At 39.5% G+C, this 22,769-nt stretch overlaps 1 protein-coding gene across 50 annotated transcripts in view; it reads left to right on the forward strand.

Moving 5' to 3' along the window:
• LOC124421957 (Down syndrome cell adhesion molecule-like protein Dscam2) overlaps positions 1-22,769 on the forward strand; it is a 68,692-nt gene that overhangs the window by 30,922 nt on the left and 15,001 nt on the right. For 7 of the 50 annotated variants that reach the window (XM_046957722.1, XM_046957742.1, XM_046957744.1 and 4 more), the window contains exons 8-11: positions 8,740-9,176; positions 9,260-9,516; positions 10,578-10,890; positions 13,147-13,440. In XM_046957722.1, coding sequence (XP_046813678.1) covers positions 8,740-9,176; positions 9,260-9,516; positions 10,578-10,890; positions 13,147-13,440 — 1,301 coding nt within the window. Of the gene's footprint in view, positions 1-1,675; positions 1,800-1,889; positions 2,011-2,578; positions 2,703-2,758; positions 2,883-3,200; positions 3,325-3,623; positions 3,748-3,959; positions 4,084-4,631; positions 4,759-8,739; positions 9,177-9,259; positions 9,517-10,577; positions 10,891-11,951; positions 12,240-13,146; positions 13,441-13,923; positions 14,212-14,925; positions 15,244-15,571; positions 15,857-16,094; positions 16,386-16,618; positions 16,907-18,334; positions 18,623-19,686; positions 19,978-20,391; positions 20,686-21,673; positions 21,965-22,347; positions 22,636-22,769 lie in introns of all 50 variants that reach the window. The other 43 variants (XM_046957705.1, XM_046957707.1, XM_046957706.1 and 40 more) reach the window with 29 other exon arrangements.

Here is a 22,769-nt window from a genome sequence, read left to right on the forward strand (position 1 = left end):
GGGTTTTAATTAGTTGGATTATTTTTTAGATGTATAATTTCATTGTTTCCATTTAGCTTTCATGGGTTCCCTGTTCCAACCGATAGTGGTTTATTAAAATTCACTTCGTTGATAGTATTGTTATATTTTCTTCTTTTTGCATTGTTAGAACCAATTGGAGGTAAGGCACCAGCATTGATGGGTGATATAAAAATGATAATGATATTGGAAAAAAAGACTGACGGTAGCGTTGTGCTAAGGTGTCCTGCTCAGGGTTATCCTGTGCCTTCTTTTAGGTAAACGAATATATATTTCTCTTTATCTCTTTATTTTTTTTCATGCCTGATACAATCACGTGGACGTATATAGTAACTTAGAATTTAATCGAAAAACAGTATCTTTCGTATATTTTTATGGGTCCCCTGTTCCAACCGGTAAACTTTTAGATAATTTACTAATATTTCCATTCTCGATTATTTTTTTTTTTTTTTATTTATTTTTGCGTTGTTAGAACCAGTAGGAAGTAAAGCACCAGCGTTTACTGGCGGTGACGTAAAAGGCGTATGGATGGAAAAAGGGATGAATTCTAGCATCGTACTGCAGTGTCCAGCGCAGGCTTATCCTGTGCCATCATTTAGGTAATTTATATCTTGCGTTTAAAAGATCAAAGAATACGCGTTCTCGATCGTATCATTTCTTTCGCAAGGGGTACTCTCTTCCGGTTTCTCGGTTTATTTCGAGAGTATATCGAGTCGCTCGATCTATCTCATTATTTTATCAGAACCTATTGGAGGCAAAGCACCAGCATTGATGGGCAACGTAGTTGGCGTTATTATGAACAATCGAGCAGACTCATCAGTCGTGTTGTTTTGTCCAGCTCAGGGTTATCCCTTACCTACGTATAGGTAAATGATTAATATCCAGAAATATAATTGCGACATATATGTTCATGAGCTTTTAATTGAATATTATGTGTTATTCGAAAATATTTACTTAGGAACGATTACAAATAATTCCTTTTTATTATACATTCATTTGCTTACACTCAAACAAGTCATTCGGTGTCTCATAAAAATCAAGTAAAATATGTTAGCGCTGATTGCATGTCAATTTGTATCTGTTAGAACCGGTGGGAAGCAAAGCACCGACTTTCACGAACGAATTAAAAGGCGGATGGTTAAAGAAGAGAGCTAATTCGAATACCGTCCTAACGTGCCCTGCTCAGGGTCATCCTGTACCAATGTTTAGGTAAATGCTTTAACAAAAACAACATATATATATATATATATATATATATATATATGTGTGTGTGTATAAAATGTTCTTCTCTCGCGCACGTGCTTCCGAATTAAAAAACAAAAAAAAAAAAAAAAGAAAAAAGACGAATACAAAAAAGAAGAAAAGAGAAGAAACGTCAAAGCGTATTTATCGTCGTTAGAACCGATTGGAACGAAAGCTCCCGCGTTGACGGGTGACTTGAAAGGCGGATGGAAGGACAAAAGGGCGAATTCCAGCATCGTCTTGACGTGCCCGGCTCAGGGATATCCTGTGCCAAGTTTTAGGTAAATGGCTTCTCTCTCTCTCTCTCTCTTTCTCTTTCTCTCTCTCTTTTTATTTTTTCTATTTTATTTTTCTTTTACTATTCTCTTTCGTCGATGATAGTACCGAAACTTTCTTTGTGAACTTTCATCGTTAGAACCGATCGGATTCAAAGCTCCCTCATTGATCGATGACTCTAAACGTGATTGGAAGGAACACAGTACGACGTCGAGTATTATACTGTTCTGTCCTGCCCAGGGTTATCCTGTACCCAGTTTTAGGTAATACTTAGCTATATATAGCTCGCTAACGTATTTCCCGATAATCGTGAAAACTAGTTTGATAATCGCGAATAATTTCTATATCGTTAGAACCTGTTGGAAGTAAAGCACCGTCGATATTGGGTGAGAAAGGAAGTTTAATGGAGAGAAGGACTTCGACGAATATCGTGATACCTTGCCAAGGGCAGGCTTACCCTGTTCCAACTTTCAGGTAAATTTTATAAAGTTAAGAAGGCAAAACGACGAAAGAGGATTTTGGAGTTTTGCACGAAAACACATTTAAGACACATGGATGGCTAGGATTCATTATTTATTTTCGTGAGAAATTTCCTTCGATATTTATGACGGAAATGATTCGGTCGTACTTTTTAATATTATCATATGATCGTTGAAAAGCGTCTTTTGGGTTAAGAACCTGTGGGAAGTAAAGCGCCTTCGATTACGGGCGATGCCAAACGATGGCTGCAGGCGAGGTCGTTGGCTGGATTGGTGATGCAGTGCCAAGCTCAGGGACACCCAGTGCCAGCATTCAGGTAGATAGAGTATGTTTTTATCGATCGCGTTCTTATTTCTAAACGGGATAGTTACGTATTACTTCGTTTCATTGTATCAATGAATGCATATTTTTTTCTTTCCTACTTTTTCTTTTTTCTTTTTTCTATTTTTTTCTTTTTTTTTTTTGGTTAGGTATTCTGTAGTCCTTGATGTTCTTTTGGCGGATGTGTGTCGGATCTCTTTCTCAGATTAAATTGTTCGCCTTGTTATTTTTACGTCGTTAGAACCAGTGGGAGCGAAGGCGCCAAAATTCTCGAGCGATGATCGCGTGCATTCATTCATACGTGCCAAAGGAAGTACGTCGAATTTGTTTTGTCCGGCCCAAGGTTTCCCAGTTCCATCGTTCAGGTATAGATATATAGGAATAGCCGTTTTCTATGACTTTTGCTCGTATTCTTTCGCAGAACCAGTAGGCTCGAAGGCTCCTGCGTTTCAGAGCGAAGCTAAAAGCGTTACTTATGTTAAACATGCTAAATCTTCTGTAGCGTTAACATGCTCGGCTCAGGCTTCTCCACCTCCTACTTACAGGTAAAGTAATAGTCGAATTATATAATATATATAGAAAAAAAAGAAAAGAAAGAACTATAAAAATATTCGATTAGGAAATATGACGATAATTATTATCGATCTTTTGTACATCAACAAGGAAGAGATTCTCTATAAAAGGACGATAATCGTATATTATTAACGAAGTGTAAACTTTATGAAATTAATTAGGAGATTATCGAATATCAGGCGAAAACGATGAAATTGGTGGTGCGTTTACCTGTAGGGGTATTTAAACTCATTACGGTTTTCGTTATCGTTATTACGATAATACAATGAATATTTTGTTTGGATATGAAGAGCCGGCAGGTCGCGTGTCACCGAAGTTTCCGAAATCAGCAAAATCCGATTCTTTTGAAGTGACGATGGGCATCGAGTTGAGTTTGCTCTGCGACGCACAGGCCTTTCCTGCTCCAGCATTTAGGTCAGTTCATTCAATTTATATACCTTCCGGAGGCGACATTATGTATGTACTCTGAAGCTCATTTTAATTATGGGCAGCCTTAAATTGAGTTAAAAGCATGAAAATTTACGACGTGGATAATTCCCCTTATTTTCGGTTTACTTATACAAGCTTCGTTTAGCTTCAATAGAATGTTAAAATGGAACGGTTTTAAATTAATTGCATTTTTATTTCTTATTATACGTGATTTTGATATTTTAAATTTAGATCAATTTATATTATAAATTTTCTTTCCTTTTAATACGGTGATTATTTCATAGAGCCAGTTAACGGTGCCAAGCCTAGAGTCGCATCAACATCGAAATACGATGTACTTGCTAATTACATTGGGGCATCCGTTACAATGTTGTGTCCTGCCCAAGGACACCCTCTACCAGCTTTCAGGTACTTAAGTAAATAACACACGTGAATTGTATTTCTCTTCATTGTATGCGTTCCATTAAGGAAGGAATTTTAATATCACATTAATGAATTCTATTGAACACTATATTGTAACTATGAGTTCCATGCTATCGATGATATAATCATCATTTGATTATAATTAGGTGATAAACCGATCGAACGATTTAATTGAACAACCGCGTTCATCTATTTAGAACCGGTGAATCGTGCTGCACCAAAAGTACCACCGACGGCTAAAATAACGGTCCTTGCGCTTCCGGTACAGAAAGCTTTGGCGATGTTATGTCAGGCGCAAGCAAATCCACTTCCAGTCTTCAGGTACGCTTTAGTACAAGTAGGTTGACTAAATATAGGACGTCGTGCGGTCGAAGTTTTGGTTTTCAGTTTGGGCTTTAAGAAAAAGCATGGATGGAGAGGTTGCGTAGGTATGTTTCACCGACGTCTATTTTGAAGAAGTACATATTTTAGTCGATCTGTAGGTATTTTCGGATATCCGATAGGAGAGAGGGAGAGAATAAACGTCTTTAGGTTTTTTCTTTACGCGAGTAAAATTGAAAAATAGCTATGAATGATCGGAGACGAGGTTAGATTTTTGAAATTTTGCTTTTTAGAACCGGTTGGAAGTAGTCCTCCTCGATTGCCGTCTAGATCAAAATTCGATGGAATGATGAAAGTTCAAGGACAGGCTGAGACGTTGCTCTGTGAGGCACAGGGCAGTCCGATACCTTTTTACAGGTGAGGAACGATAGAAAATGGGTCTTTAGAATGCCTTATCTTTGGAATCGTATGCCGTGCATCGACGACTCGTTTTAATGGAATAATAGTTGAATAATTTTTGGAAATAATCGTTCGTTAAAAAATTGCAGAACCGCGTGGTAGCGTTAGACCAAACATCAAGGATAAGGATATCAATTTCATGAAAAAAATCATCTCGATGAATGAAATGATTGGCCTCATGTGCCCAGTACAAGGCTTCCCGGCACCCGCATTCAGGTACAAAAATGTAGATCAACGAATAATTCGACGAGGAATGTTAGAGCTTCGATCGTAATTCAATCGATTAGTGATCGAATGAAACTCGTGTCTTTGAATCGACCTTACTTGCAGAACCGCGTGGTAGTGTACGACCAAACGTCAAGGATAAGGACGTCAAAACGATGAAAAAAGTCATTTCTGTGAACGAAATGATTGGTCTCATATGTCCAGTTCAAGGCTTCCCGGCACCCGCATTCAGGTACAAAAATGTAGACCAACGGATAATCCGACAAGGAAAGTTTAAGCTTCGATCGTAATTCAATTGATTAGAAATCGAGTGAAATTCGATGAGTCGTATCTTTGAATCGACCTTGCTTGCAGAACCAACTGGCAATGTCCCACCACGCATTGCTGGTGAACGTTACGAAGGTGGCAAGCTGGTCGATGTTGCAAAGATGACGACAGCGGCGTTGGATTGCGCGACTCAGGGATTTCCTGTCCCAGTGACAAGGTAGTACTGCTCAAGTGAAAGATGGAGATACGTTTCTCCTCTGAGTATTCTACGTGACTATTTCAGAGGGTACCACCGAGATAGCACCGCGTTCTTCGGGGAGAAAATACGAGGGATGGGAAGTGATATCTTGTTCTCAAGGTCAGAACGTTGCTTTCAGTCACTCGCTTCAGGGATATCCCGTACCTTCGACAAGGTAGACTTATCTCTCTCCCTCTCTTTCTCTCCCTCAATCTATCGTTCCTTACAGCATCCTCTCTCTATATCCTTTCTCTGTCTTTCGTTTTGTCGTCGTTTTTTCGTCGTGTGCCGATAAAAATAATAAAAGATAAAATAACAAAATATATATCGAGTCGTCTAGACACTGTTCTTCTTCAAATCAAAAGGTGAGTAATCGCATGCAAAAATATTGAATTTTTAAAGCAAAGCTCAGACAAATGGACAAGTAGTTTGATAAACGAACTGGTAGGTACAGATCTTTTCTTCTTCTTCTTCCCATGAAAAAATACAAAGAAAAAAAAATAAAGAATTAAAGAACCGATCGATCGATTGAGAATCTACCTCGATGGATCGCGAGCAAGGACGAGCTCTCTTTTCTATGCTCATTGCATTATCCTTTCAGAACCATCCGGTCGCACTGCCCCAAAGGGGACTGGAGACGGTCTTAATAAGTACCGCGGGGTAGAGGGCGAGTCTCTGGCTCTGGCGTGTGCGGCACAAGGCTTTCCTGCCCCGATAACTAGGTACACACCTCCGATAGTTTTCTTCCTTCTCTTTCTTTATTCAGATTTTCTCTCTCTCTCTCTCTCATGCTCTCTACTATTTATTTTTTCTTCCTTTTTACCTTCCTTTCATTAGACTCTTCTTTCCTCCAATGAATCCCATTTTCTCTTTCAAAATCTTTCCTTACCCTCTACCCCGTGTCGGGTTGCGGTACCGCAAGAGGATCAATTAAAATAAAAAAGAAAGGCATAGAAAGAGTGCGTTTTGTAAAAACAAGATTGTTTCTTACAAAATTAACAGAAAAACGCAAGAAAAGTATTAACAAGGATCTCCGATGCGACAAGTTCGCGAAAAGGGTGAGAAGAAGGGTGGGTTATGGATAAATGCAGGGAAAAAATCTTATTAGTTCGTTTCTTTTTCTGCTTCTTCTCTGTGAAACAATATCCTCTGCTATATACTAGGACAGATTTTTATATTTTTTTGTGAATATCCATTCGATTTTAGACTTGACCATATGTCATATGATCGATAATAGATCAAGAAACGTAAAGTCTGATGATTATATCCAAATCTGAAGGAGTTGCCTTAAAAGAGAATAGAAAAGTTATGGTGACTTATGATAAAGAAAAAAAAAAGAATGAAAGAAAGATAAAAAGAAAGGATGGATGGATGGAAGGAAGGACATAAGACAATGAATTGACAAAATGTATGTTCGTTGTTCGGGGTGAGCCAATCGGACGTGTTGGTTTTCAGTGCCAACTGGATCCTCGCGGCGCAACTCCGAGATAGGTGACAGAAGCTATAGCGCGACTTCGAAAAGGATGCGGACCCTCTTCTCCTTTGGTAACCTCGGTGCTGATACGGGTGGACCGAGTGGGTGTCACCCGATCAATTGGGGCGATCAATGTTGCCCTGCACCTCTACACACCTCCAATAAGTCCCACGATATCTGGCTGGTAAGTCCTCGCCACCTTCGTGCCTCCGTTCATCCGTTCTTATTGCTCATTCCCTCTGGCGTCACGTAACCCTCTCTTCGTTTCTTTCTTTCTCTCTCTCTCTCTCTCTCTCTCTCTCTCTCTCTCTCTTTCTCACTCACTCACTTATTTACTCATTCACTTTCTCACTCTTAATTTGTTGAGCGACGAAGAAACCAGATACAGTACGAGAAAAGAAAAGAAAAAAAGAAAAGAAAAAAACGTATACGTATCATGATCACCCTTACGTATAAATACGTTTCTCTCGCGATTTTGGTTAAATCCCTAAGTTATCCGAGGAATCGTAACATTTTTTTCACAATTCTTCTCTAACTAAACAAACTAGAGACGATCAAATTTACTCCATGTGCTCTTTTTCTCTTCCCATTTCATTCGATAAAACGGAAAGTTTTTGTCTACTCTAAATTATTATCATTATCTCTTGCAGGATCTCCTTTGGTACCATTCTACTACTTAAATGCTACGTGAATAATTTTCTTTTTTAAATGATGAGAGAACGAGTAGTGACGAGTATCACCGGACGAACGATTGTACGGGACATTTTTACGATTCTTTCGTATTACACGCTCTATAGCCTTCGATTTTGAAAAGTGTTGTTTCGTTAAAGCGTACGATCGTTCTACTATACAGTTAGCATAATTTATACAGTGTTTAATTTTTTCTCCTATCAGCTGACTGGATACTCTTTCATCGTTCTCGTTTTTCTATCGTTTCGTTATATTTTTTTTACTTTTTTATCTTTGCGGTATTTTAGCCGCAAGCCAGAATATCAATAATTGATACACGTTGATGGCCACATTGCATATCGATTAAAAGTTAAAAAAAAAAAATATAGAAAGAAAGAGAAAAAAGAAGACGAGAGATGATATGCAGCTATCCTTCCGCACTTGCTTTCATGCTTATATCGTCTCTCTTTATCTTTCTCTCTCTCCTCTCTCTCTCTCTTTCTCTCTCTCTCTCTTTCTATTTCTCTCTCCCTCTTTTTCTCACTTTTCTCCTTTGGACATTACATACATAGCATATACATAACGCATACACGTACACGTGTATATAGCTAATATGCATAATACATATAGTGTCGGCTCGGTGCACACACCCACTCGTTTTCCTTTTGCCTTCGTTGTAAGTGTTTCTTCCATGCACATAGTTCTTTTTTCTATTGTGTCGTATTTGCCACCACCGTCATTCCCTTTTTCTCCTTCCATTTCCAGCAGCCTATTCTGCTTCATGATCGTTACATTTCATTAGCTTCTCAAAATGTTTCTCTACGACTTATATCAAAGTAGATAGAGTTTCGCGTATCGCGATACACGCCATTAATTCGATAATTAAAAAAAAAAGAAGAAAAAGATAAGAAAAAAATAAGATGGAAATAAAGAGAAAGATAAATTGGAAGCCCGTGCCCAGAGACGCCCGAAGCCCTTCTGTATTATAAGAAAGAGAAAATATTAGAGAGTGGAGTAAATAGATGAATTATTTTCAAAATTGTAAATCAATTCAATCGTAATATTTGGATCATCCATGTTTATTCAGTCGACTGTTACGTTAGTGTTATCACAATAATATTTTGTAATTACATTGCTACTTAAATCTTACGGAGTTTCAGATTTGTTTTTTATATACTATTTGCTCCAACTCATTTTAGTTTGCATAAAATAAAACCCAAAGTATCAATTTCGTATACTTTGGATTGATAGTTTCGAAAGATTCGAGCCAAATTGGCTCGAGTACCGATACTTGAATCGATCGTTTTTTATCCTCTGCTTGCAGATGGTACAAGTTTATTGAAGGCTCCTCCCGTCGTCAACCTGTTCAGCTAAATGATCGTGTTCGTCAGGTCAGCGGTACTTTGATTATTCGTGAGGCTCGTGTTGAAGATTCCGGCAAATATCTTTGCATCGTTAATAATTCCGTTGGTGGTGAAAGCGTGGAAACTGTTTTGACCGTTACTGCACCCCTTGCCGCTGAAATCGAACCCAGCACACAGACAGTTGATTTTGGAAGACCAGCTACTTTCAATTGCAACGTTAGAGGCAATCCGATTAAGACGATTTCATGGTTGAAAGATGGCAAGCCACTTGGACTCGAGGAACCAGTACTTAGGATCGAAAGTGTTAAGAAGGAAGACAAGGGAATGTATCAATGTTTCGTTAGAAATGATCAGGAAAGTGCTCAAGCTACTGCTGAATTGAAACTTGGAGGAAGATGTAAGTTAGTTCAAGAAAATACGAAGTCCATTAAAATAAATAAATATTGCATTCGTTATATGAACATTGTTTGCTTTTGATAGTCGAACCACCACAGATCCGTCAGGCTTTCACCGAGGAGACTCTTCAACCAGGACCCAGCATGTTCTTGAAGTGTGTTGCCAGTGGAAACCCTACACCAGAAATAACCTGGGAACTCGATGGAAAACGGCTATCTAACACGGAAAGAGGACAAGTAGGACAATACGTTACGGTCAATGGTGATGTCGTCTCTCATTTGAACATCTCTAGCATTCATACCAACGATGGAGGTCTTTACAAATGTATTGCTGCATCAAAGGTATATAAAAACTATCTTTTGATTCTCATCTTTATATAAGATCACTTGACAGATTTTATTCATTAGGCACAACCTTATACTTCATATAATGAATAGTGTAACAGATGAATATGTCCGAAACTACTTGAGATATCGAGAAATCGTTTTGAATCTTTACGTGTCTTTGAAAATTTGTATATATTTTACTACCTAAACAACTAGATGGATTAATTTGAAATTTAAAGTATCCAAAAATATACTTGTAATGATAATTCATAAGTTATCTGATATCCAGTTTAAAAATAGTGGACATTTAATCAATTAAAAATGTCGCAGATGCATCTGGAATGATAAAAATTGCCCAGAAAAATTTAACATAGTATCAGCCGTTAACGTGGATTATAATACATCCAATCCAATTTTTATATGATTGATATGTACATTGTCGAAGAATATATGTAAACAAATCCGTGTAAAAAGGTATACTGTATCTATGGAAAATAAAAGATTGGTTATAGATCTAAATAATCAGCAAAAATAATACTATAAATCATATGAAAAATCGTTTTAAAATTTTATAATTTCTACGTGATTGCTCTTTTTAATTTTGATAAAGATTTTACACGTAAATATGTATATAAAAATATATTAAATATATAAGATAAATTATCATAAAAAAAAGAAAAATAACATGTTAGTAATTCATCCACATAAAAATTAGAGGAAGTAATATGAGTTACACATAACAAGATTTTATTTGCTATTACTTTCATAATAAACGCATATGTTTTCAATTGAACGTGTAGAAATAACATGGAGGTAAATAATACTAATGGAGGTAATAATAATAAAGCCAGCGTCGCGTTCATTGTAATACGAAAAAATGTTTTTTTCTTAAAATTTGGATCGATCATTAAATCAAAACAAATCGTGTAAAAAGAGAACGAATTTTTTTCGTATTAAATTAAAATCCTATGGAAAAAGTTCGTGTAGAAACAAAGAATTGGATGTATATCGATTGTTCCTAATGCGAAAAAGCTTCACTGGATGAAGTGTTGGATTCTTATTACGCTTATTTATAGGTTGGCTCTGCTGAACACTCTGCTCGTCTTAATGTTTACGGCTTACCCTTCATTCGTCACATGGACAAGAAAGCTATCGTCGCTGGTGAAACTCTACGTGTTACTTGCCCCGTTGCTGGTTATCCTATCGAAAGTATTGTATGGGAACGTGACACCAGGGTACTTCCGATCAACAGAAAACAAAAGGTCTTCCCGAATGGCACTCTCATCATTGAAAACGTCGAACGAATGAGCGATCAGGCTACGTACACGTGTGTTGCCAGAAATGCACAAGGTTACAGCGCTCGAGGAACATTGGAAGTTCAAGTTATGGGTAAGTTTGAAGTTTTCATTCATTATCTTTCATCGTGGGTCGCGTGATATCTTTTTTACGTCTAAATTCATTTTTTAAATTTATTCAATCATCGTGATATAGATTATCTTGAGATATTTTTTGGAAAAGATAGAAGTTCTATCATAGTCATTTATTTTAATGTTGACAGTTATTCGTTCAATTTTACTATTCAGTTGTTAAAACATTTCAATTGATAATAATTTAATTGTTCTTTTTAAAATTGTTGATTTTCGCGTTAATACCGATCAAAATGTTTAGTTTAAGATTATAGATGTAATAACATTACATTACAGAATTCAACAGGATATAATTTATGTTATGTCTATCAATCGTGTTAAAAGAACAAAAAAAAAGAATTTTTCTTTCAGCTAACACTCGTATGATAGACGTCAGTTTAAGTCTAAAATATTCCGGCAGATTCGATTACGTTGTCGTTTTGGCATTCCCCATCGCCGATAATTTAATTTAAAAACAAAATTTTTCGAACGTACCGTTAATCTCGTATATAGGAAAAATCGTACGTGTTAACGATATTCACATACATTGATGTGTACGCGGATACCAAAGCTCCGTTACAGATCTTACGGACTCTATAATTAAAGGGTGAAAGCGTGCCGTATCCAAGGAGGCTTTCGTTGGAAGTTGGTATGGCGGTGGCCGACAAGCGATCGTAAGAAATTAGATGCACCTCTTCTTGACTAGAATTTTTCTCTTTCTTTCATTTTTTATCTTCGCATTTCAATCGAATCAAAAATAATTGAATGAAAAATAATGAAAACTGAAATAAAAAGAAAGATATAAAAAGTCAAAAAATGTGTCGTGCGTTATGCATTTTTTTGTTAAAGATTTTCATATTAGATCATATTAGATTTATTATTAAAATAGAATTATAAGTCGCGAGTTATTAATGTACGAAATGGAAAAAAAAGGAACAGAAGGCAAAAAAAATTTGCAAAACTCACGACATTATAAAAACGTATTATGTTACGCGCGCGCGACCTGTTCATACATACATCCATACATCGATCCTCCAACCTCAGTGCCGCCCACGATACAAGAGTTCGCATTCATGAAGCTACCAATGAACGCCGGAGAGTTTGCAAATCTGCAATGTATCGTGCCGACCGGCGATCTGCCTCTGAACATACGTTGGAGCTACCCGGGAGAAGAGATGGGCGGTTCTTCCGGCGTGCTCGCGAAGAAGGTCGCGGATCGCGTTAGCATGCTTATGATCTCCGTCATCACCGCGAAGCACTCGGGAGAGTACGTTTGCACCGCTGAAAACGCGGCTGGGACGGCCTCCCACTCGACCACTCTCACCGTCAATGGTTCGGGACTATGATTTCTCAGCCTAGACAGCTCCTTTTTTTCATTATATCTTTTTCATATTTTTTCTTCTTCTTCATCTTCTTATGAATCTTTGTTTTTTATTATTTTAAAAAATTTTTTTATTTTTTTATTTTTTTATTCTTTTTGTTTATTTTTATGCACAGTTATTCCCGCAGCGTGCACAGTAGGTCACTTTGTCCTCTCTCGTTCTTTATTCCTTATGCCCTATCGATCGTTTTCCATTTAATATGTCTAGACACTTTACTAGCTATGTTTTTAGATCGTCTTCGTGGATTGAATAAAACTCGTGGAATGTATGTTACGAAATGTAAAAATGCGAACGGTATAATGAAATCTGACTGACGTTTGACTTTTGTAAAGTCAGCCCGCAGCTTCTACCAATCGCATTCAATACCGAAGTCGCCAACTGGGGAGATTTCGTGTCGGTGCCTTGCTCGATACTGAAGGGCGACATGCCCATGGATATATCCTGGTCGTTCAATGGTGTACCGATCGACACATCAAAAGACACTGCTATCACGATATCGAAAATCAGCAATCATTTCAGTACGTTGAGCATCGATAGCGTCTCGGCGAGACACGCCGGGGAATATGCCTGTTCCGCGTCGAATCTCGCCGGTGCTGTCAGTCGATCTGCGACTTTGACTGTAAACGGTACGACTCTCCATCTTTTTAAATCGCTCTTTTCTTTCTTCTCTTCTTATAGCACCAGAAATAACTATCTATTCCCGTCCCAGGTTCCATAGCGTTGCGGCCATCATTCTTTTTCTTTATACCGCCATACCAAGTTCCTCTTTAGCACCAATAATCAAGCGTTCATTGGTCTATTATAGCCTACCGTGAACATTTCTGGCGTGGCCAGACTCTTTCTATAGCTCTTTCCAGTTGCACCGCAAATCATACCCTTCGATTTTGGTGATGAATCCGCGAATTGGGGCGAGCTCGTATCGGTGACATGCTCGATAACGAAAGGCGATCAACCTCTCGACATATCCTGGGCCTTTAATGGGACACCTATCGAAACCAACCACGGATCCGACGTGGTGGTTGGAAGCACGAACAAGAAAAATAGCGTTTTGACCATTGAATCGGTCGCGGCTAGACACGCGGGAGAATACACCTGTTCCGCTTCGAATCGTGCCGGTGCTGCATCTCACACTGCTCTTCTCACAGTAAATGGTATTTACGCGCCTAAGCTCTCGTAAGAATGATCTTTATTCCGAATCCACTTTCATCGATCATATTTTTCCTTCAACTTATATATTTCACCACCTATCCAGTGTTTCCGGTCGGATCAAATCACCTCACAAAATGTTTTTCTTTTCGTGCAACAATTTTTTTTTTTATTTAACGTTACGACCTGCTTACTTGACATATTTCTTTCTTAATTTTCATGATTTCCATCTTTGATTTTTTTTCCATGCATCTCTCTATCGTACCGAACATAGGTCTAATAAACGAGACATCAGAGACGTGAGTAATCCGTAAATCAGACGCGAGAACCATCGCGTTCGGATCCGTAAAAAGTCAGCTGCTAACACATACACGTTATCTACTTGCCTTTCGATCATCATCATCATCATCATCATCAACATCATCATCCATTCCGAAATTTATTTCTCATCGCACCCTTTCGTCCGTGCTGCCGTGTCGTTCGCGCAGTCGCACCGCAGATTCTTCAGTTCAGTTTTGGCGACACTTCCCTCAACTCCGGCGAGATGCTGTCTGTTGCTTGCACGATCGTCAAGGGTGACTTCCCGGTGACATTGACCTGGACATTCAACGACATCCTCATAAACTCGTCCCAACACGATATTCATATCGTAACTAGTAAGAGGGTCAGCTTTTTGAACATCGACAATGTGGCTGCGAGACACGCTGGGATATACAAGTGCATAGCGACCAATGCGGCAGGCTCCGACAGTCATACGGCTGTTCTTTCGGTGAACGGTACACCGCGTTTTCGTCAAAGATTTTGCTACCTTGCAAACACTTTTAGTATTTATCCTCTTGTAAATTTTTTGTAATCCGCAGTAAATCTACATAGAGTACTAATTCTTTTTTGGAGGTCAGAATATATATTATGCATAAACGTATATATCTATATTTATGTACTGTCGTTGTCTTTGCGTTCACGAATTCAAAAGTGATTATTTTTGGATCAAAAAAATGGCTCTAATAATATAGAAGAGACAACGGCAGAAAAAACGTAACACGATCCATCGTAAGAGCCGATGGGACGCGTTATTCATATTATTTTCTTCGTATCGCTTTATCATATATATACTTACATATATATATATATATATATATTTTTTTTTTTTTAATGTCTTGAATATTTAAACAAGCCTGGAATCTGCTGTCGTGTTTCCACGTTTTCCAACATCCCACAACTCCCTTCTTGCGGAAGCTTCTTTCGAGGTATCCATGGCTACGTGTTAACGACGTAAATGGTATTTCAATATCGCGCTGCGTAGAGTGCACAGCTTTGAATATTCATAGACGTATGTACAACGACCACCAGCATTATCCTGAACGTTATCTCGTCCGTAAAATTCTCCGTTTTCGTCATCTTTAAGATCCCTTCCTTCTATCTTTGACAGCTCCTATGCGCGTTTTCAGGATCTGGTCTCCTTTTTTCCTGGAGTTTTTATCAATTTACAGTGGCACCACAGATCGGGCCCTTCTCGTTCGGTGACGAAGCCGCAAATGCGGGAGAAATGGCGACCGTTCAGTGTGCCGTGATAAAAGGAGATCTGCCTGTTGACATTATTTGGTCACTGAACGGTCAGCTGATTGATGTTATGGATGCGCAGACCAATCAGAATTATGATCGTCAGGATATTATAGTGAGCAGGAGCAACAAACGAGCCAGCACTTTGACGATCGATTCGGTCGCCGCAAGACACGCGGGCGAATATTCGTGTACGGCGAGCAATGCAGCCGGATCCGCCACACACACCTCGGTACTTTCAGTTAACGGTACGATTTGCCTTTTTCTTGTAAACTTCGAAATCGATTGACTGGGTGGTTGGTCGGTCGATTCGACAGTCTTGATAGTTCATCCAACACGAGAATGGTGTGTGGTAGCTGACACTGAGGAACGAGGACTTGTGTGGGGTAAAACGAACAATGATCCCTTATCCTATACAAGAGATATTCTTTACAACCAACTCTTACACGTTCCTTTCAATATGTCGCTTCTGGTCAGGTCAAGTCAGGTAGTCGAGGTTATTCACGATCATTATATCCTCAAACGTTATATCGTATAAGACAATGGAGAGTATCATTCTCCCGATATAATTGGCAGTACCGCCGAGGATTGCACCCTTCGAAATGGCCGACAAGGCTGTCAATTCAGGAGAATCGGTATCAGCTGTTTGCACCATCGTCAGCGGGGATTCCCCGCTCGAGATCACTTGGGCATTAAATGGGATGCCGGTCGAGGAGAGCCAACGGATCTCGGTGACGACCACCAAGAGGAACAGTCTTTTGTCAATCGATTCAGCGAGCCCTAGTCATGCCGGGACTTACACTTGTGTTGCTTCAAACGCAGCCGGAGCAACGACTTATTCCGCAGAATTAACTGTGAACGGTACTTTACAGAGATTAGATCAACCGATTCAGCTTAAGGAACGTCGACCTATCCAATCATCTTTCTTCCTGTCTCTTTCTATTTTTCCTCTTCTCTTTGTATAGGATTTTCTTCGGTGTCTTTCTTCCTCTTTTCCTTTTCCTTCTCGCTAGGCACATTTCACGATAAGGGTGCAAGGAACGAAAGGAAACGAAAGAACAGTTAAGAAATATCGTGTGTTTATTCACGCTTATTTCAGTCTCACCAGAGATCGCTCCTTTTGATATCGCGGAAAAGCCAGCAAACTGGGGAGACTCGATTTCCGTAATATGCGCCATCGTGAAGGGTGACGTACCAATCGAGATCTCTTGGGCGTTGAACGGCGAGCCAATCGGTCCCGATCGCTCAGACATCAATATCCTCGCGACTACACGAAAGAATAGTATTCTCAGCATCGAGTCGGTCGCCGCGAGGCACGCGGGAGAGTATACTTGTTCAGCCTCTAACAAAGCTGGAGCAACGAGTCACTCCTCAACTCTAGTTGTTAACGGTACGAGAATTGCCAAGTAGTCTTTGCATCCTCTTATCATTCACCTACACATATTCTTTCTTCCTTTTCTCCAATGATTCATATTGCCTCACTATTTTCATTGATCTGATGTCGGATCGGTTTTTTCTTTGGTGTCGAAATATCTTCTACGTATTAGGACGTCACAGGAGAAGCATCAACGACGACGAAGATGTTAATAGTTTGAAAAAATTATTCTTTTGCTCCCAATTTAGTCGCACCCGAGATAGCACCGTTCGTATTAAGTGAGAACCCGTCTAACTGGGGCCAAACTGTTACCGCGACTTGCACGATTCTTCAAGGTGATCAGCCCGTCCAAATTGAATGGGCTCTCAATGGCAAGTCGATCTCTCATGAATATCCTGACATATCGATCGCAACCACCAAACGCGTCAGCCTGCTTACAATCGAAGCAGTCACTGCGAGTCACGCCGGCGAATATACTTGCATTGCTAGTAACGTGGCTGGTGGAACGAGTTATACAGCAACGTTGGCCGTTAACGGTATAATAGATAACGTCTTCCGTCTATACGTTTTCGCTGCTCGTGTCTGCATGTCACGGATTAGTTCATGGTTGGACATTTTCCTTTTTTTATGTTTTCGTATTATCCCTTTCTAATCCTCTTTCTCCTTCTTATCCAATTGTCACTAAAACAAACGTTTTAGTCTGTCCAGTTTAGATAGGTTTGTGAATCGTTCGTTAAGGAAGCAAATATTTTATATCGAACATTTAATCATTTTTGGTTTAATAGAATAGTAGAAACGATATTTTTATGACACTTTTTCATGATAGTCGCTCCGGTGATAATGTCTTTTGAAATGGGAGAAGGACCAACAAACTGGGGACAAACCGTTACCGCGACTTGCACAATCCTTCAAGGTGACCAGCCTATCCAAATGGAATGGGCTCTCAATGGCAAGCCGATCTCTCATGATTATCCCGACATATCGATTGCAACCACCAAACGCGTCAGCCTACTCACAATTGAGGCAGTTACTGCAAGTCACGCCGGCGAATATACTTGCATCGCTAGTAATGTGGCTGGTGGAACAAGCTATACAGCGACGTTAGCCGTTAACGGTACAATAACGTCTTCCGTCTGTATGTTTTCGCTGCTCGTGTCTGCACGTCACGAATTAGTCCATTATTCAACATTATATGACATTTTCCTTCTTCCTTCTTTTGTTTTTTTTTGTACTTATCCTTTCCTAATTCTCTTTCTCCTTCTTATCCGATTGTCACTAAAATAAACTTTTTAGTCTGTCCAGTTTAGACAGGTCTGTGAATCGTTTGTTAAGGAAGAAAATATTATATATTGAATGTTTGATGATATTGGGATAAATCGAATAGTAGTAACAATATTTATGATGCCATTTTTTCATGATAGTCGCACCAGTGATAATGCCATTTGAAATGGGAGAGGAACCAGCAAACTGGGGCCAAACTGTTACCGCGACTTGCACTATCCTTCAAGGTGATCAGCCCGTTCTAATTGAATGGGCTCTTAATGGCAAACCGATCTCTCATGATTATTCTGACATATCGATCACAATTACCAAACGTGTCAGCTTACTCACGATCGAAGCAGTCACTGCGAGCCATGCTGGCGAATATACTTGCATTGTTAGTAATGAGGCTGGTGGAACGAGTTATACCGCGACGTTGGCCGTTAACGGTACACAATACGTTATCATTGCTCTTGTGCATGTAACGAAATAGTTCATCGTTTGACATATTCTTTCTTCCTTCTTTTGTTTGTCTTTATTCTCATTTTTTCCTAATCCTCTTACTTCTTCTTATCCGATTGTCACCAAAACAAACGTTTTAGTTTATCCAGTTTTGATAGGTTTGATCATTCGTTAAGATAGCAGATATGGGGTAAATCGAATAGTAGAAACGATATTTTTTATATAATTTTGTCACGGTTTAGTCGCACCGGTGATAATGCCATTTGAAATGGGAGAGGGACCAGCGAACTGGGGAGACACCGTAACCGCTACTTGCACCGTGCTGAAGGGCGATCGTCCTGTACAGATCGAATGGGCTCTCAATGGTGAACCGATTTCTCGCGATCGTTCGGACGTATGGATTAATACCAACGAACGCGTTAGTCTGCTCACAATCGATGCGGTTACAGAGAGACATGCCGGAGAGTATACTTGCACAGCTAGCAATGTTGCTGGTGGAACCAGTTATTCCGCATCCTTGGCTGTAAATGGTAGAGCGATTTCTGCGTTTCACTTAGTTTTTCTAGTTTTTTTTTTGTAGCACTCATGCATGTACGGAATCGTTGGTTATTTCGGTGGATAAACAATACAAATGCAATCCTGTGTTCTATCCTTCATTCAACACGTTCGCTTTGGAGATGGTGCTCTAATTATTCCGCAAAATAAAATCCTTTCAATAGGTCCAGAATCGTTGATTAATAGTGTCAGGATAATTTAGGTTCTTTCTCTTTCACTCTATATCTCTCTTTCTCTTGATACTTCGTGCCATTATTATGATTTTAGATTGACGATTAACGTTGTCATTTTAGTGGTACCCCATATAGGTCCTTTTTCGATCAGTGACGGTCCTGCGAATTGGGGCGATATGGTCTCGGCGACGTGCTCCATCATGAAGGGTGATTTTCCCGTAAACATTGTTTGGAAGTTTAACGACAAAACGATAGGTCCAGACGATTCAGATATCATGATAACGAAGATCAATAGACACATGAGCGCATTGAGCATCGAGTCGGTGACTGCAAGACACGCGGGCGAGTATACTTGCGTCGCTACGAACCGAGCTGGCAATGCCACTCACTCGACCACGCTGGCTGTTAACGGTACCAATTTTTTGAAAGCACGCTTGCACGACAATAAACGTGTTTTGCACAGCACATACCCTTTTATTGTCCTTTCATTGATCCTGATTTTTGTTTTACGTAAAACTATTAATTCTATTGACAAAAATGCTTTTTTAGATTTGGTCGGACGCGTTGATGAAATTTAAGCTATATGAATATAAATTTTGGTATCCGAAAAATTGCATTGGTTTTATTTAGAACAAAAAATGCTTTTCGATTGTTAACAAACGTGTTCTATTAAACATCTACCCATCCATCATCCTGTCATTGAACCTAATTTTGTTTTATCATATAAGACTATTCTCTCTTGAAAGAAATATCTTCTTGAAGTAAGTTAAACCATTTTGATAGAAATCTTGGTATTCAATGAATCTTATTGGACTTGTTTAGAGCAGAAAAATGTTTTTCAATTGACGACAAGCGTGTTCTATTAGTTGCACCACAGATCTTTCCCTTTTCATTTGGCGACGAACCGGTGAACTCGGGCGAGGCGATATCGGCCACCTGCTCCATTCAAAAAGGAGACTTCCCGATGGACATTTCGTGGGCCTTCAACGGCGAACCGATAAACGACGAACATAAAGATCAATTTGTTATAACGAAAAGCAAACGTCTGAGTGTATTACAAATCGATGCCGTTGCCGCAAGACACGTGGGAGAATATACTTGCACAGTGTCGAACAATGCCGGTGCTTCCAGTCACATGGCTGCTCTAGCTGTGAACGGTAATGCGTGTGCATGTCTCGTACGGGCACGTCTCTATCTCTTTCTTTCTCCCTCTTTATCTTTTTCTCTTTTTCTCTCTTTATTTCTCACTAGAGACCTTGGTTGACCTATCCACGAACATAACAGAACTCGTATCCTTTCACTATTCTTTCCATTCCTCGTTGTCGTAAATTTACGATCATTCAACTTTCAAGTCTATTTTTATAGATGAAAACTTTTTCCCATATCAACATCATCATATTAGGAATATATTGGTAGGCCTAAATGAGCAGACTCCAGGTTTACTATCATCAACCAATCATGGCAATACGTTAAACGTCTTGTTATCTTTTTAGCTCGTTCACTGTTATTGATAATCTCGTTTAGGATTGGTTAGCAAGGATAATTGTTATACCTTTGAAAATTACTTGCAGTCGCGCCACAAATAGTACCGTTTTCGATCAGCGACGAGCCTGCAAATTGGGGAGAAGCGGTCTCGGCTGTTTGTACGGTCGGAAAGGGTGACTTACCGATCGAGGTTTCGTGGGCTTTAAACGGTGAGCCCATTAACGACGCCAATCACGAAGACGTTTCTATATCGAGCACTGGAAAACGGGTCAGCCTAATGACGATCGAGGCCGTAAGCGCGAGGCACGCCGGAGAGTATACTTGTACAGCCTCGAACGCAGCTGGAGCTACTAGTTATTCGGCTATGTTGGCAGTAAACGGTACACAAAGGGGATCGGATACTTGTTTCTTGAATTGAAATAATAGAAAAATGCATAGAACGATGTATATACTCTACCATTTAATTCACGTGCACATGTAATTAGCTACTAGAAACGTATGAAAGCGATAATGCTTTATTTTCTACTAATGTTTGAACAGATCGCTTCTTCCCTAAATGTAACACGATTCTTACGATTGCAGTGTATTTTCTATTTTACCTTTGAAACAATCAATATGTTTTTCTTTCGTTCTTCCAAAATTTTTTCCTTCGTCCTTTCTTTATCATCTTTTTCCTTTATTCTCCAAGGACGTATAAAAACGTGCCCGATGAGAGATTGATCAGCGTTGACGATCTTTTTTAGTCGCACCGCAGATCGCGCCCTTTTCGATCGGGGATGAACCGGTTAATTGGGGAGAGCAGGTTTCGGCGATTTGTAGTATCGTCAAGGGTGATTCACCGATCGATATTCAATGGAGCTTAAACGGCGAACCGATCACTGCTCGCACGCATCCAGACATAACGATCCAGAAAACAGGCAAAAAGACGTCTCTACTGACCATCGACTCTGTAACCGCGCACCATGCTGGCGAGTACAGTTGCGTCGCGAGCAATTTGGTTGGATCTGTCACTCGTTCGGCCGTTCTCTCAGTTAATGGTATTTGAAAGGCATTACAATAACAACAACGTTAAAAGCATTAAAAGCATCGCATAATGCATCCAAACTTTCCATTAAGCAACACTTTCATACCTCAAGAATCCATCCTAATAACATTACCTATTTCCAGCGTCATGAAAAAATCCGTTTGTCGAAGAAATTCTAGGAAGAATATCCTTAATTGATTTTCTCTGGATTTGGCCTTGAAGGAAGGATTCTGTTCAAAAAATAAAATATCGTTTAATCGTCGTTTTTTTTCTCATGTGTATTCATTCATGTTTCTGAGCACATGTTACTGTGCTTATTCTTTTCTTGTTAATTCGTGTCACAGTCGCACCACAAATAGCACCGATATCCTTTGGCGAAGAACCGGTCAACGCAGGTGACTTAATCTCCATACAATGCGTCGTTACTAAGGGCGACTCTCCTCTGGAGGTCACTTGGACGTTCGATGGTCGTCCTATAAATCACGATCGGATGGATGTGATTGTATCTGATTCCGGAAAACGCGTGAAGCAATTGATCATCGAGTCCGTCGCTGCGAGACATGCCGGGGAATATACCTGTGTTGCATCAAATGCGGCTGGTTCAACGTCTCATTCGGCCAAGTTGGACGTCAACGGTACTTCCTGACCTTGCATCAACGATCCCAGCATCTTTCTAATAACTTCCTTCTGCATTAGCTTCCTTTCCGATGAAGCACATTCCTCTTTACGCTCTGTACACTTTATGTTTTCTTCATTTACCTTCATTCTTCCTTTTTTATCAGATTTATTTCTTTTTTTCATTTTAATTTTCTTATCTTTCATATATTTTCATTTTTGATTTAAATTCGTTTAACGAGTTGAAAACTGGGGTGTGAAAAAAGACGAGAATCATTAGAAACTGAGAAATCAAGAGATTGAAGAACAGAGAACTTCTTGAAGGATTATACAGCAGTTATTGGGAAAGTGATATCGCAAGATTAGCGAGGTAGCTTCTTTTCTACTTTATTTCTATTTCCAGTCATTCCAAAATTGTTGCCATTCTCGTTCGGAGAAGAACCGTTAAACTCGGGTCAAGTAGTAACGGTACCGTGCGCAGTGGTCGAGGGCGATCAACCCTTGAAGCTCCGTTGGACCTTAAACGGTCATGAGATTTCGCCACACTCTGGAATCTCAGTACTGGATCTTGGCGGAAGAGGCGCCATACTGAGCATAGGATCGGTCCTGGAAACTCACGCAGGAACTTACACGTGTATCGCGGAAAACCATGCCGGAAGGCATGAGCTTTCGTCCGATCTGATCGTCAATGGTGCATAACGATCTCTCTTTTTTCGTTTCTCAACCCCTTCTACATTTTCAGTTCCTAATTCTAAGGATTTTTCGTCGAAAAAGTCACAAAAAGAATTATCCTCTACCAAGTCCTAATCATTTGTGCAGTCCTAT

This window comes from Vespa crabro, chromosome 2, assembly GCF_910589235.1.
Source record: "Vespa crabro chromosome 2, iyVesCrab1.2, whole genome shotgun sequence".
Taxonomy (NCBI): domain Eukaryota; kingdom Metazoa; phylum Arthropoda; class Insecta; order Hymenoptera; family Vespidae; genus Vespa; species Vespa crabro.